The sequence below is a fragment of the Ailuropoda melanoleuca genome, chromosome 15, assembly GCF_002007445.2.
Source record: "Ailuropoda melanoleuca isolate Jingjing chromosome 15, ASM200744v2, whole genome shotgun sequence".
Taxonomy (NCBI): domain Eukaryota; kingdom Metazoa; phylum Chordata; class Mammalia; order Carnivora; family Ursidae; genus Ailuropoda; species Ailuropoda melanoleuca.
This window is the reverse complement of record NC_048232.1, coordinates 72585398-72597833: the sequence shown is the minus strand read 5'-3', so window position 1 is coordinate 72597833 and position 12436 is coordinate 72585398. Positions and strand designations below refer to the sequence as shown.

Sequence of the window (12436 nt, the reverse complement as noted above, 5' to 3'; positions counted from 1 at the left end):
AGCTGAAGATTTGAAAGCAAACGTTGCAAAAGTAGTGAATCCCTTTCTTGTTAGACTCACTGGCTGACATGTTGTTTCAGGGACAAAGGGATGAGGTATATCGTTGGAAAAGACTGGAGGGACCTCTTTGATGTGGTCATCGTTCAGGCCGAGAAGCCAAACTTCTTTAACGATAAGCGGAGGTGAGCATCTGTCTTTCTGGGAGAACTAGACTGTCGTCCTTTGCTGCTGTGAATACTTAAGTAGTGTGACTTGGTGAAGTCTAGTTGGACAATCAGAAGCATCTAACGTTATAGCTTTTGATTTCGAACCTTCTAGCAAGAAATTGCAGGGTGGGTGGGAGTCGTGCACGGCAGATGGCTTGTACCTATTGAGATGGTTCTCACTTCAGCTGGGGCACTTCAGTCCTGGGGGCCAGGCTCTAAGAAAAAGATTGACAGCAATCAAAAAGCCAAACTTAGTATTACGTCATAAGTTAGACCTCTTGACGCAGATGTGTTTTGAAGCGTAACAAAACAGCAACAGCGAATCACCTGGGGGGTATTTTTGTTACATACAGCTCTCAGTGGTGCATTTAAAATTACAGCTGGATTTTGCGAAGCTCTGCAACACAGGTGTTGTGTCAAATGGAGTAAATCTTTACCAAGACTTATGTAGTGTCTTCCTGCCACAGAAGATAGAGGAGCGGGGAAGTTGTGGGTTATGATGGTGATGGGGGTGTGCTCTTAGCATTAATAGGTGGGGGTCAGGGATCCTAAAATAAATAAATAAATATATATATATATTTATTTTAAAGATTTTATTTATTTAACAGAGAGAGACAGCCAGCGAGAGAGGGAACACAAGCAGGGGGAGTGGGAGAGGAAGAAGCAGGCTCCTAGCAGAGAAGCCTGATGTGGGGCTTGATCCCAGAACGCTGGGATCACACCCTGAGCCGAAGGCAGACGCTTAACGACTGCGCCACCCAGGCGCCCCTAAAATATATATTTTTTTAGCATTTAAAAATATTTTATTTTTTAAAAGATTTTATTTATTTATTTATTTATTTTGAGGGAGAGAAAGAGAGCACGAGGGGCAGAGGGAGAAGCAGACTCCCCACTGAGCAGGGAGCCCAATGCAGAGCTTGATCCCAGGACCCTGAGATAATGACCTGAGCCAAAGGCAGACACTTAACCGACTGAGCCACCCAGGTGCCCCTAAAATGTTTTTAATGTGTGGAACAGACCTCTTCACCAAGAGTCATCCCCCACCTCCCGCACCCATTTGTTTTGTCTTTGTTCTGCACTCACCCCTGTGTTATTTATAGTGATGAAGCTCAGAGACAACCTAAAGGAGCATCTGTGGGTGGGGATATTAGAATGATGTATTTGGGGGGCGCCTGGGCAGCTCAGTAGGTTGGGAGACAGATTCCTGATTTTGGCTCAGGTCATGATCTCGGGGTCATGGGATCAAGCCCTGCATTGGGCTCCGTGCTGAGCATGGAGCCTTCTTTGGGATTCTCTCTCTTCCTCTTCCCCGTCCCTGCTTGCGTGCTCTCTGTCAAAAAAGAAAAAGATGTATTTGGGAAAGAAAGCAGTGAGCATGTTTTATGACTGTTAAAAACACGTATGAAAGAGATTGCTCACAACATTAGAGAAAAAAGATACAAATCAGTATACACAGTGATCCTCATTTATGTTCATAAAAAAGAGAAAGATAACAGATGTTATCTTTATAGACTGAAAGACACCTCCTGAAATGTTAGGTGTTTGTATCTGGGCACCTGGATTAGGGGTCATTTCCCTTTTCTTCATTCTATTCTGCATTTTCCAGATTTTTTGCAGTCAGTTTAAATTTTTCTAATTACAAAAGCAATCCAAATAAATGTTACCTTAAAAAAAGGCAAACGGACCCCACATACTTTGGACTTTTATTCTTTTTTTTTCTTTTTAATTTTAAAGATATAATTGGCTTTCTTAATCGATTCATGAATTAGGCCGCATCCCATCTAGCAAGGAGAGGGGAGCTCCCTGAGGCCTTTATTCTTAATCCCATTCTCCATCATAAAGTGATTTGTCTCATCCTCAGATTCGTTTTGTGTCTGAAGTGGCTGGATTTCAAGCACCGGGAGGGACACGTGTACTAAGGCAGTTTTTCCATAAGCTGTTTTTGTGAAGCAGATTTTCTGCATGATCAAACATATTTTAGGAAATCTGGGCTAAAGAAAGTTTCTCTCCCAGGGGGCTTTTTAGAGTCCTCAGTGACTTTTTAAGAGGGACCTAAGTAGTGTCTAATGTTTTCCAAATTTATTTGACTGTGGAGTTCTTTCCTAAATACCTTTTGGATCCCGGGGTCTGCAGTTTGGGATGTGTACACTGGACCAGGGGTTGTGGTGGTAGAGTTTGGGTCCCAGGCCTTTTCCAGGTTTGTGTCGTCCCTTTCTGTTCCCACTGAGTAACCGACTGTGTGGTGTTTGCTAAGGAGACACCCTGCACGGTTCCCATAGGTCACGGTGTTTCCCCTTTCTGTTGTTAGACCTTTCCGGAAGGTGAACGAGAAAGGTGTCTTACTCTGGGACAAGATCCACAAGTTGCAGAAAGGCCAGATTTATAAGCAGGTACCTCATGACTGATTTTTCCTTCTTGTTCCTTTGCTTGGTGGTCAGTTAGAATGATAACAGCCAACATTTGTTGAGGCCTACTGTGTGCCCGGCATAGTTCTGAGTGTTGTTCTGCTTGAATTGGCTCTTTATAACTTGGCAGCAAAATTTAAACTTAAGTCAGTATATTTTCAATGTGCTATGTCTAAATTAACTCAGAATTGAACGGTCCTTAAAAATAAAATTTAAAGCATTACTTTCATAGTATATACAAGTTAAGATGTTAGTTGTAAACCTTGGATATTTCTCTTGAAGAATCATTGAATCGCATGGTGTGTTACTCACTTTAAATTAGTGATTATTTCCTGATGAACTCTGTTTTATTATATACAGTTTCGATATATTTTGGTATCAATAAAGATCTCAAATGTTTGAATAAGTGATGGAATCATTGACCCTTCTTGTGTTACTGAAGTTTGTTTTATCTCATCCTTTAAAGTTTTTATATTTCTGTAACATTTATAAAATCATGAAATTTTATAGGATAGTACTACATAGTTAAAAAATTTTGATACATTCCTGGTGGATTTATAATACCCTGCTGGATTTGGCAGTAAGTATATTTTCTAGACCTTGAAAAATTTGCTTTGAAATAGAGCCATCCCACTACTAGGTAGTTAGACCAAGGAAATTATTAAGATGTAGCTAAAATTTTGCTATAAGAATATTTACCGTGGGTTACGAAATAGGTTACAAGGTAAATGCCTAACATCAGGAAATTGGAAAAGGAATCACAGTATTTCTCATGTACTGAAATGGTAGATTAGTATTTATTGACATGATCATAGAATGTTCAGTGTAAAAAGATCATTACAAAGAGGCATATACAATATGAATCATTTTTGGAAAGTGCGTTTGACTTAGAAGAAAGGTCTGAGAGATTTCACACAAAGGTGTTTTTATCTTTTATGTTTTGATACTTAAATTATATATAAAAGCAAAGTTTTTGTTAAGGTTTAAAAATAGATATTTTGGGCCACAGGTTTTATAGCCTTCTATCTCAGATGATATAATATCTCTATTTTTCTATTATTGCAGGGCAATTTATATGAATTTTTGAAGCTTACTGGATGGAGAGGATCCAAGGTGTTGTATTTTGGTGACCACATATACAGTGACCTGGCGGTGAGGAGCCTTTTTTTCCATTTCTTTGTTGGGGGACAGATGTGTTAGTCCCACTTCCTAAGGAATTTTTCTTTTGTTTAAGACCATTTTTATGCTTTCATAAAAATGAGGACTAGTTCGCCTTTTTTTAAAAATGTCTCATTGTTTACAGAACAGAATGGATCAGGGGTGTAAAAAAGGTAAATTTTTTTTTGAAATGATAGAAATCAGCATTTTACTCAGGATTTATCAAAAAAATCTTTCCATTTAAGTAATGGTAAGAAATAAATGCCAGTGTTCTTTTCTTTTTTATCCTCTTATTTAACAGAGGCAGACAAAGAAGAATTCGTAAACATTAGGGTGGCTTTTGCAAGTTCAAAAACTGGCATTTCCAGGAAACAAGCTATTATAAGAAAGTGAGGCATTTCATTCCATTGGAATAACTAGAGCAGTGTCGCAGGACTTGAATTATGATTTAATCTATAATAGGAACAAGATCAAGACAGTCACATTTACTGCCATGCTTGGCTCCTGGTGCAGTGAATTTCTGTTTGCTCAGTGAGCCCAGGCTAGTTGCACCGTTCACGATTTGCAAAGTCTCAGTGACGCCCAGTGTCAGCAGAGTCACCAGAGCAGGGGCGTGGCTGGCGGTCGAACTCCATTATTGGTATTTCTGAGCATGTGGACCCACATTAGTGTGGTCTCATGTTTCTGTCCCTCTTACGTCCGCTGGCCATCCAAGCAGTGAGCTGTAACGGGCTGTGCAGTGGGAGACCGTCTGGGAAGCATTTTCACGGCACATGTGCTGGAGTCTGAGGTCTGTGGCCTCAGACTGCAGACTGTCTGGTGGAAGTGGGGGTGGAGGGGGGGTTCCAGTGCCTGTGTGCAGAGACACTCTTCCCGGGTAATTCCAGCACATGCCCTGCACAGTCACATCTGTCCAGCGGGCTGAGGATCTAGTGGAAGGAATCATGGGCTCAGAACTGGAAGACAGGTTTTCATCCCTGCTCTACTGTTTTTAGCTGGGTGACCTTACACACATCCTCCAAGCCCCGATGTGCTCATTTGTGAGAAGAGTGAAGTAAGATGATATATGTAAAAGTGCTTAGTAAAGTAGAACTATAAAGTGCTACTATAAGGATGTCGGGATTACCAGAATGTTTGGCCAAGTGACATAGCGTCATAGACATTTGCCTCTTGCTAAGTGGTCTTTGGGCCTTGCTGAGATAACTGTGTGCTGCCCTGGAGGTATGTGAGTACAGGGCCCCGTGAAGGCACACACACATGTCCAGGTCCTAGCATTATGAGAGGTGCTCACCAGGTAGTAGTTTCTTCAAGTGTGGTCCCTGCGACATCAGCATCACCTGGGAAACTTGTTAGAAATGCAGTTTCTCAGGCCTCACATCAGACCTGCTGAGTCAGAAACTCTGGTGGGGCTCAACCATCTGTGTTTTAAACAGCTTTTTACACTAAAATTTGATATCAGGGTAATACTGGCCTCAGAACAAGTTAGGAAGTGATCCTACCTCTTCAGTTTTTGGAAGAGTTTGAGAAGGATTGGTGTTAATTCCTCTTTAAATGTTTGGAGGAATTCACCAGTGAAACCATCTCTCTGGTCCTGGGCTTTTCATCGTGGGAAGGGTTCTGATTACTGATTTAATCTCTGTGCTCATTAAAGGTCTTTTCAGATTTCTTATTTCTTCATGAGTCAGTCTTGGTGGGTTGTGTGTTTCTGGGAATGTCACCTAGGTTCTTCAGGTTGTTGGTGCACAGTAGTTTGTAGCTTTTACAGTTCTTTTTATTTCTGTAGAATTGGTAGTATTGTCTCTACTTAAATTTCCGATTTTAGTAATTTGAGTGTCCTGGGTTTTTGTTTGTTTTTGGTCTTTGGTTCCTTATGGTGTAAAGTTCTATTGTTAATTTGGGACTTCTCTTTTTTTTCATTGTACATGTGTATGGCTATAAATTGCCCTCTGAGTACTGCATTTGCTGCATCCTGTAGGTGTTGTTATGTCGTGTGTGTGTTTGTATTTAAATTTGGCACAGGGTATTTTCTCATTTCTCTTGTGATTTCTTCTTTGACTCATTGTTTAAGAGGGTGTTCTTTTATTCCCATATGTTTGTGAACTTTTCAGGTTTTCCTTCTGCTGTTGATCTCTAGCTTCACTCCTTGTGATTAGTAAAGATACTTTGTATGATTTGTTACGACTTGTTTTGGGGGCTAACATCAGGTCTGTCCTGGAGACTGTTTCATGAGCATGGAGGAAAACGTGCCTTCGGATTTCGTTGGGTGGCGTGTGCTGCACATGTCTGTGAGGTCTGCTTGTCTTCATTGTTGTTCAAGTCCTATATTTCCTGATGCGTTGTCTTCTGTCTGGTGGTTTTTCTGTTACAGAATGTGGACTGTTGAAGTCTCCTGCTGTTACCACAGAGCTGACTATTGTTTCCTTCAGTTCTGTTTGTATTTGCTTCATATATTGTGAAGCTCTGATGTTTGGTGCACATATGCTTGTAACTGTTCTATATTTTGGTGAACTGACCTTTTATCATTATATAATGTCGTTCTTTGTGTCTTATGACGGTTTTTAAGGTCTGTTTTGCCTGAAATTAGCATAGCATCCCTGCTCTCTTTTGGCTACTATTTTTATGGAGTATCTCTTTTAATCCTTTCAATCTACGTGTGTCCTTAGATCTACCATGAATCTCTTGGAGGGATGCCTGGCTAGCTTAGTTGGTGAAGCATGTGACTCTTGATCTTGGGGTTGTAGGTTTGACTCCCACGTTGGGTGTAGCGATTTCTTAAACAAACGAACAAATAAATAAATAGAATCTCTTGGAGCATATAGTTGGATCCCATGCCAAAGTTTGAAAACCACTGTTATAAAGTGGTAAGATCAATTCATTAACTAACATGTCAGAAATTATGTGGCAAAGCACATTATCCTTCAAGGGAGTTACCTTGAGAATGTAGATACTTCTAATGTTGCTGCTGTTTCTCAGAACACATTTGGGTGCCACTGTTGGGATAGATTTGAGAGCCAGGTTGACGCACAGAAGAGAATCAGTTTTATTATTAGTAATTTATTATCACGTACTTTAGTCTTAGGAATGTTGCAGATGACTTTTTACTTATTTTCAGAAATAAAAGCCACCTTCAAAAGTTTGCCACCATTGGGAATATTTAAAAGGTTGTGCTGTAGGTTTTTATATATTATAGGAGAAGGAGAAATACTGAAAGGTGTAAAAAATTTCAATGGGTGAAGAAGGTAGGCAATAAATATCCTTAGCACTTATGGAGCAGGGATTCTGGCTTTAGGTGAGTAGCCAGTGAACTTTTAAAATTGTATACCTTATACCACTTTATTTCTTAAAACCTCAAAGCTTTCCTTTATTCTTCAGAGTAAAAACCTGATTTCCTACTGTTTCCTATAAGGCGCTGCTTGATCTATCCTTCTCCAGCCTACCTCTCTGAAGGCGGGACCTGACTCTGCCCTCTCCTACTCTGCTGTAGGCTCCCTGCCTGAATATTCCCTTAAAACTCTACCCACGCCCCCTACCCCAGCATGTTCCTGCCCCAGGGCCTTTGCACCTACTGTTTTTTCAGCCTGAATTGTTCTCCCACATATTTGCATACTTTCACTCTCCTTCCCTTCTGATCTCTGCTCGAACATCACTTTATTGGCCTGATTTTTATAAGCACTTTATATACAATGGTAACTTTTTTCCTTTTTATGCTTGATATTTGACCTTTGTATTTATTATCACCTGCCTTTGTATATTTACTTGCCTATTTTTTGCCTGTATTTCCCAGGAGGGCAGGGTTTTGTCAGATTTTTTTTTCATTGTTTTATCCTCATTGGCTAGAACAGGGCCTGGCATTTAGAAGTATTGGATAAATATTTGCCAAATGAGAAAATGAATGTTCACTCAGTATGGTGGTTGTATATCTTAGATTTCCCAGGATGTATCTGTTGACAGATATTCTGGCTTATTGTCAAATCATGAGATTACTATATTTGGAATGAAAAATGTGATTACGTATGTCTGTGTTGTAGGATCATTCCAAGTCTGAGATTCTGTAGTTCCCCATAACCCACAAGGCCCTGCACACAGTAGGTGCTCCCCAGGGGTCTGTGGATGGATTGAATGAAGACCTCCAGTGGCTTTCCGGTGGAGCTTCTTTCTGCCCCTGACCTAACTGTTGTTTTACGGACCATGGTTAATGATTTCAGACCCTGTGTTTCTGCAGGGACTGTGATTCACAGCAGTTATTTCCAGAACAGAAACTTTCTTTGGGTGTAATGGTCAAAGCCTGGGGCTGACTTGGTTTTAATTAAATGTAATTCACTGAATTTGGCTTGGTTAACCATTACGATGAAGAAGTAATTCGGCGGATGCCTCTTGCATCTGGGAAAGGGAACAAAATGGTTTAAATTCTGTCGAGATGCATGTTGACTTGTGATTTTTGTGATCAGGATTTGACTTTGAAGCATGGCTGGCGAACTGGTGCGATTATCCCGGAGCTGAGATCCGAGCTCAGGATCATGAACACGGAGCAGTACATTCAAACCATGACCTGGCTGCAGACCCTGACTGGGTTATTGGAGCAGATGCAGGTTTGGGATTTTTTCTCTCTCCTCCTTTTTCTTTAAGTCTGAAGTTAGTCCACTAATCAAAGTTATTTCAGATATTTTCTTTTTTAATTGTGGTTATAAAGTATGAGGTGTACAGCATCCTGCAGAATAACTCCTGGGGTTATTTTGCCCCTGAGAGACTTTTGCCAGTTTCCCGGAAGAGAACTTTCAGAATGCCCTGTGAGTTCATTTAGGGGAGGAGCATGTCGGTGCAGGTGTTTGTGTAGATTCCCCTGTCAGTGGAAATACTGTGTCCCCGCTTCCCCACTAAAGCTCTCTTGGGAGATGTCCTGTGGGTTAGTGGGATTCGAGAACCTCTGCTGATGTGTGGCGCTAGTCCTGCTTCTGCCTTTGGCCTGCTGTGGGACTTGTCCGTTCTGGGCCTCAGTTTCCCCATCTGTAAGATGAAGGGTCCCGTGGGATGAATACCTCAGGCTGGGCATCACGGCTTACTGGAGAGGGTCTCAAAGCAAAAGTCACCCTCTCTGCCTGCAGCCTCCATTTGACTTTGAAGACAATACCTACAGTTTGCTGACTCACTGGAGTTCGGTGGCAGTGTTTTCTTTGTGTAAGTTACATAGCCAGTTTTGGACAGTTAGTGAGGAATGTTGTTTTTGGTGATTTTCCGACCCGCAAAAGCTGCCCCTCTCTTGTCTCTGTGACCCACTGCCAGTCTGCTGAGACACCTTGCTTCCCGCTTGGTTCAGCTGAGCTGGCCTGCAGCCATCCCAGCGTGAGTGTTCTTTTAGGGTAAGGGGCACGATGCCCGCTCTCTTGGCTAACACCCCTGTAGCTTCTGGCCACGGCCTGGGACCCACAGTCTGCCAGCCCACTTTGGGAATGGGCAGGGAACCACCTGGCCTGGCTCAGCTGGCAGCCCTTGTGGAGGCAGCTGGCCATGAGCTCAGGCAGAGCCGTGAGGAGTGACCGGCCAGGCCCTTGCTCCGGGGCCCACACATTCCAGAGCATGGGACCGCGCACGTCCCCCAGGCCTTGCTTCCAGCGTGCTCTGCCCACGTTAGTTCTTGGCTGGTCTGTGATGAGGATCTTTGATGTTCCCCTTACCATGCTTGTCTGTGAGGTGCTTTTCTAAAAATACGAGGCATCCATTCTGGGTTAACATAGCTTCAAGTCTGTACATAGGTCAGGCAATAATAGTAGTTACTTTTCACATGCCAGACGCAGTGCCCACACACAGGAGTCCTTAAGAGTCCCAGCTGTTCTTTGCAGGCAGGTACAATTTTTTCACTTTAGAATAAGAATACTGGGTGTTTGAGAAGTCAGGCAACATGTCTGAGGTCGTAAAATGACAAAGCAAGAACTTGAACTTAAGGCTGTGTGATGCCCAAGTCCGTGACTTTGAGCACGACGTCAAAGTGCCTCTCTGCTCTTAGGTTTAGAAATCTCAGGTGTGGCAGTGACTCTTTCCCTCGGGTGCTGTCTCTCTGTGATGGTGGCAGCTGGGCGGACACACACACAATCTGCATGTGGCTGGTGTCACCACATGTTATTTTAAAAATTAAAAAAAAATTTATTTATTTTACAGAGTCTGTGCATGTCCACATGTGCTTGCATGAGAGTGGAGGAGGGACAGAGGGAGAAAATCTTCAAGCAGACTCCCCCCTGAGTGTAGACCTCCCCCCCAACCCATGCAGGACTTGATCTCACCACCCTGAGATCATGACCTGAGCCGAAACCAAGGGCTGGTTGCCCAACCACCTGAGCCACCCAGGCAACCTCATGTGTCACTACATTTTAGCTTCAAGGATTATTTTTTTTATTTTCCTCTCTCTGACCTGTATAAAAAGTTTGATGATTAAGGAGTGTGTGTTTTCGAGAATGGAAGTGCTAAAAATATTTCTCTGACTTTGGAAATAATTATATAAGGTGTGAGGTTGGGGAAGGAAGAAGAGGGAATTACCATTCAAGTTGCCACCCCCATTTTACAGGGGAGGGAATGGAGTCTGAAGGACAAGTCACTTATCCTGAATTCCAGAGTTCATGAATAGCAGAACCAAGCTATTTAGAAATGTTCTAGAGACCACGTTCTAGAACCACGCTCTAGACACAACACCATGTTGTATTCTAGACACCATGCTCTAGACACCCTGCTCTAGACACCATGTTCTAGATACTGTATTCTAGATGCTGAGGGCTTTATGTTCATTTCTTTCTCACAACAACTCTTTGAAGGGGAGACTAACACCCCCACCTTACAGATGAAGAACCTGAGGCACAGAGAAGGAGAATAACTTGTGCAAATGAGGGGCAATGCTGGGGTGTAGACCTGTGCAGTCTGGCTCTGGAGTCCTAACTTCACATGTCACCTCGGGCTCTAACACTTCTCACAGCTTTCTGTCCAGTTAGAGTCATGAGGATAGAAGTATGGCAGATAATGAAAAAAAAATCCAAACGAGTGTCACCTCTCATGTTCTTCCTGTTCTCTTTCTACCCGCCCTGCTGCCCCCATGTTCACCTGAAAAGCTACATTATTCCAGTGATCCTGTGTCACATATTTCTAGAAACTCCCCTTTGGGGATTATTTTCAGAAATGTAGTACATTATTTGGACTGTTTTCTGAAGAGAATTTGTCCTCGGAGGTTGGGTTTGGTATTTTTGTTGGTGAAGCCAGCAGAGTGTCATTCGGAGCCAAATCTGATGAATTAAATATAAGTATATAATTTTGGCTTTGAGAAAGTAACTGTCAAGAATAAAGGTAGTTTTGTTGACTAACCTCGAAGTGTGGTCCAGAATGATGTGGTTGATGGTGGTACAGAGTCTTCCCAGGTTATCGTGTCACAACCACATTTAGCTCAGGGGTTGGCCAGTTTCTACAAAGGGCCAGGTCAGTCAGTATGTCGTGCTGTGTGGGCCAAGCCGTCTGTCACCGCTGCTTAGCCGTGCTTGCAGCCCAGAAGCAGCCCTGGACAACGTGGATGATGTGTAAACGACCGCATGTGGTTGTGTCCCTGTGGCTTTATTGGTGGACACTGAACTGTGAATTTTTTATCATTTTCATGTGTCATAATTTTGTTGTTCTTTTGATTCCCCACACCCCCTGACCATTTAGAAGGGAACTTATTCTTCAGCTCGGAAGCCGGTGGGAAAAACGGGCGGTGGGCCGGACGTGGCCTCCCCTGGTGGAGGCTGGGGGGCGGCTGGATTGCAGCGCCCCGCTCACACGGGGCAGGGGCTGGTGCCGCAGGTGGGAGTGTGGTCTACATTTTTGCTACTATGGAGCTGACCATGCCGATTAATGATCGGGGCCAGAGATGCGATCAGCCTCAGGTGTGGGCTTCTGGTGGAAAAAGAGGAAAAATGGCCTTTTTCTTTTTTTTAAATGGGAGAGACTTGAGCATGTACAAATACTGTGGGGGGGCGCCAGGTGAGGAAGCTGAGCTTACGGCAGTGATGGCGAATAGGGGAGAAATGTTCCCAGGAGGGTAGAGTGGGGCACGTGATGTCTGCCTGATCTCTAGAAGAGCTGGAGAATGTGCCTTGACCTGGGAGACCCAAGGTGGCCCTTCAAGCCTGCAGAGCTTACCCTGGGGTGGGGCCGGCCTGCAGGGCAGGAGCGGAAAGGGCAATTCAGTGCCTGATGGCAGCTGGTTTCAGAAAGGGAGTGCGGGTAGATTAACTTTGGTAATCCTTATGCCATCGCCAGAGAACTCTCCTGTCCTGCATTTAGGGGCAGAGCGAGGAAGCAGACATCTCTCCTTCCTGCTTGGACTGGACGTAGGTGCCTAGTTCATGGGCTGAGAAGGGTGTGTGGGCAGAGGTGGGGGTTCCCGCTCACACACTGACTCCTCACTCTCTGTGGTGTCATGTCATTTTTGTCCCGGTCTGTTTACCTAGGCGTACCCCCCGGAGGGGCCTCTGTCTTGTCCTCTGTTGTGTCTTCAGCACCAAGCACAATGCTGGGCACATAGTAGGTGCTCAGTACAGCTGTGTATGTATGTGTGTGTGTGTGTATAGAAATTTGTGGTGGTGCCCTACACATTTTCCCTTTTCTGATCTAGTCACATATTTTGTAGAGCCTCAGTTCTATAGTGAGTAACTT

At 43.4% G+C, this 12436-nt stretch overlaps 1 protein-coding gene across 2 annotated transcripts in view; it reads left to right on the top strand.

Annotated features, from left to right (window-relative positions):
- The window catches only part of NT5DC3 (5'-nucleotidase domain containing 3), a 58475-nt gene that overhangs the window by 38593 nt on the left and 7446 nt on the right, over nt 1-12436 (top strand). For both annotated transcript variants that reach the window (XR_002141961.2, XM_002915473.4), the window contains exons 9-12: nt 81-182; nt 2515-2596; nt 3677-3763; nt 8218-8358. Coding sequence is in view for 1 of the 2 variants with exons in the window: in XM_002915473.4 (XP_002915519.2) it covers nt 81-182; nt 2515-2596; nt 3677-3763; nt 8218-8358 (412 nt within the window). In the remaining variant the exon portion in view is untranslated. The remainder of the gene's footprint in view (nt 1-80; nt 183-2514; nt 2597-3676; nt 3764-8217; nt 8359-12436) is intronic.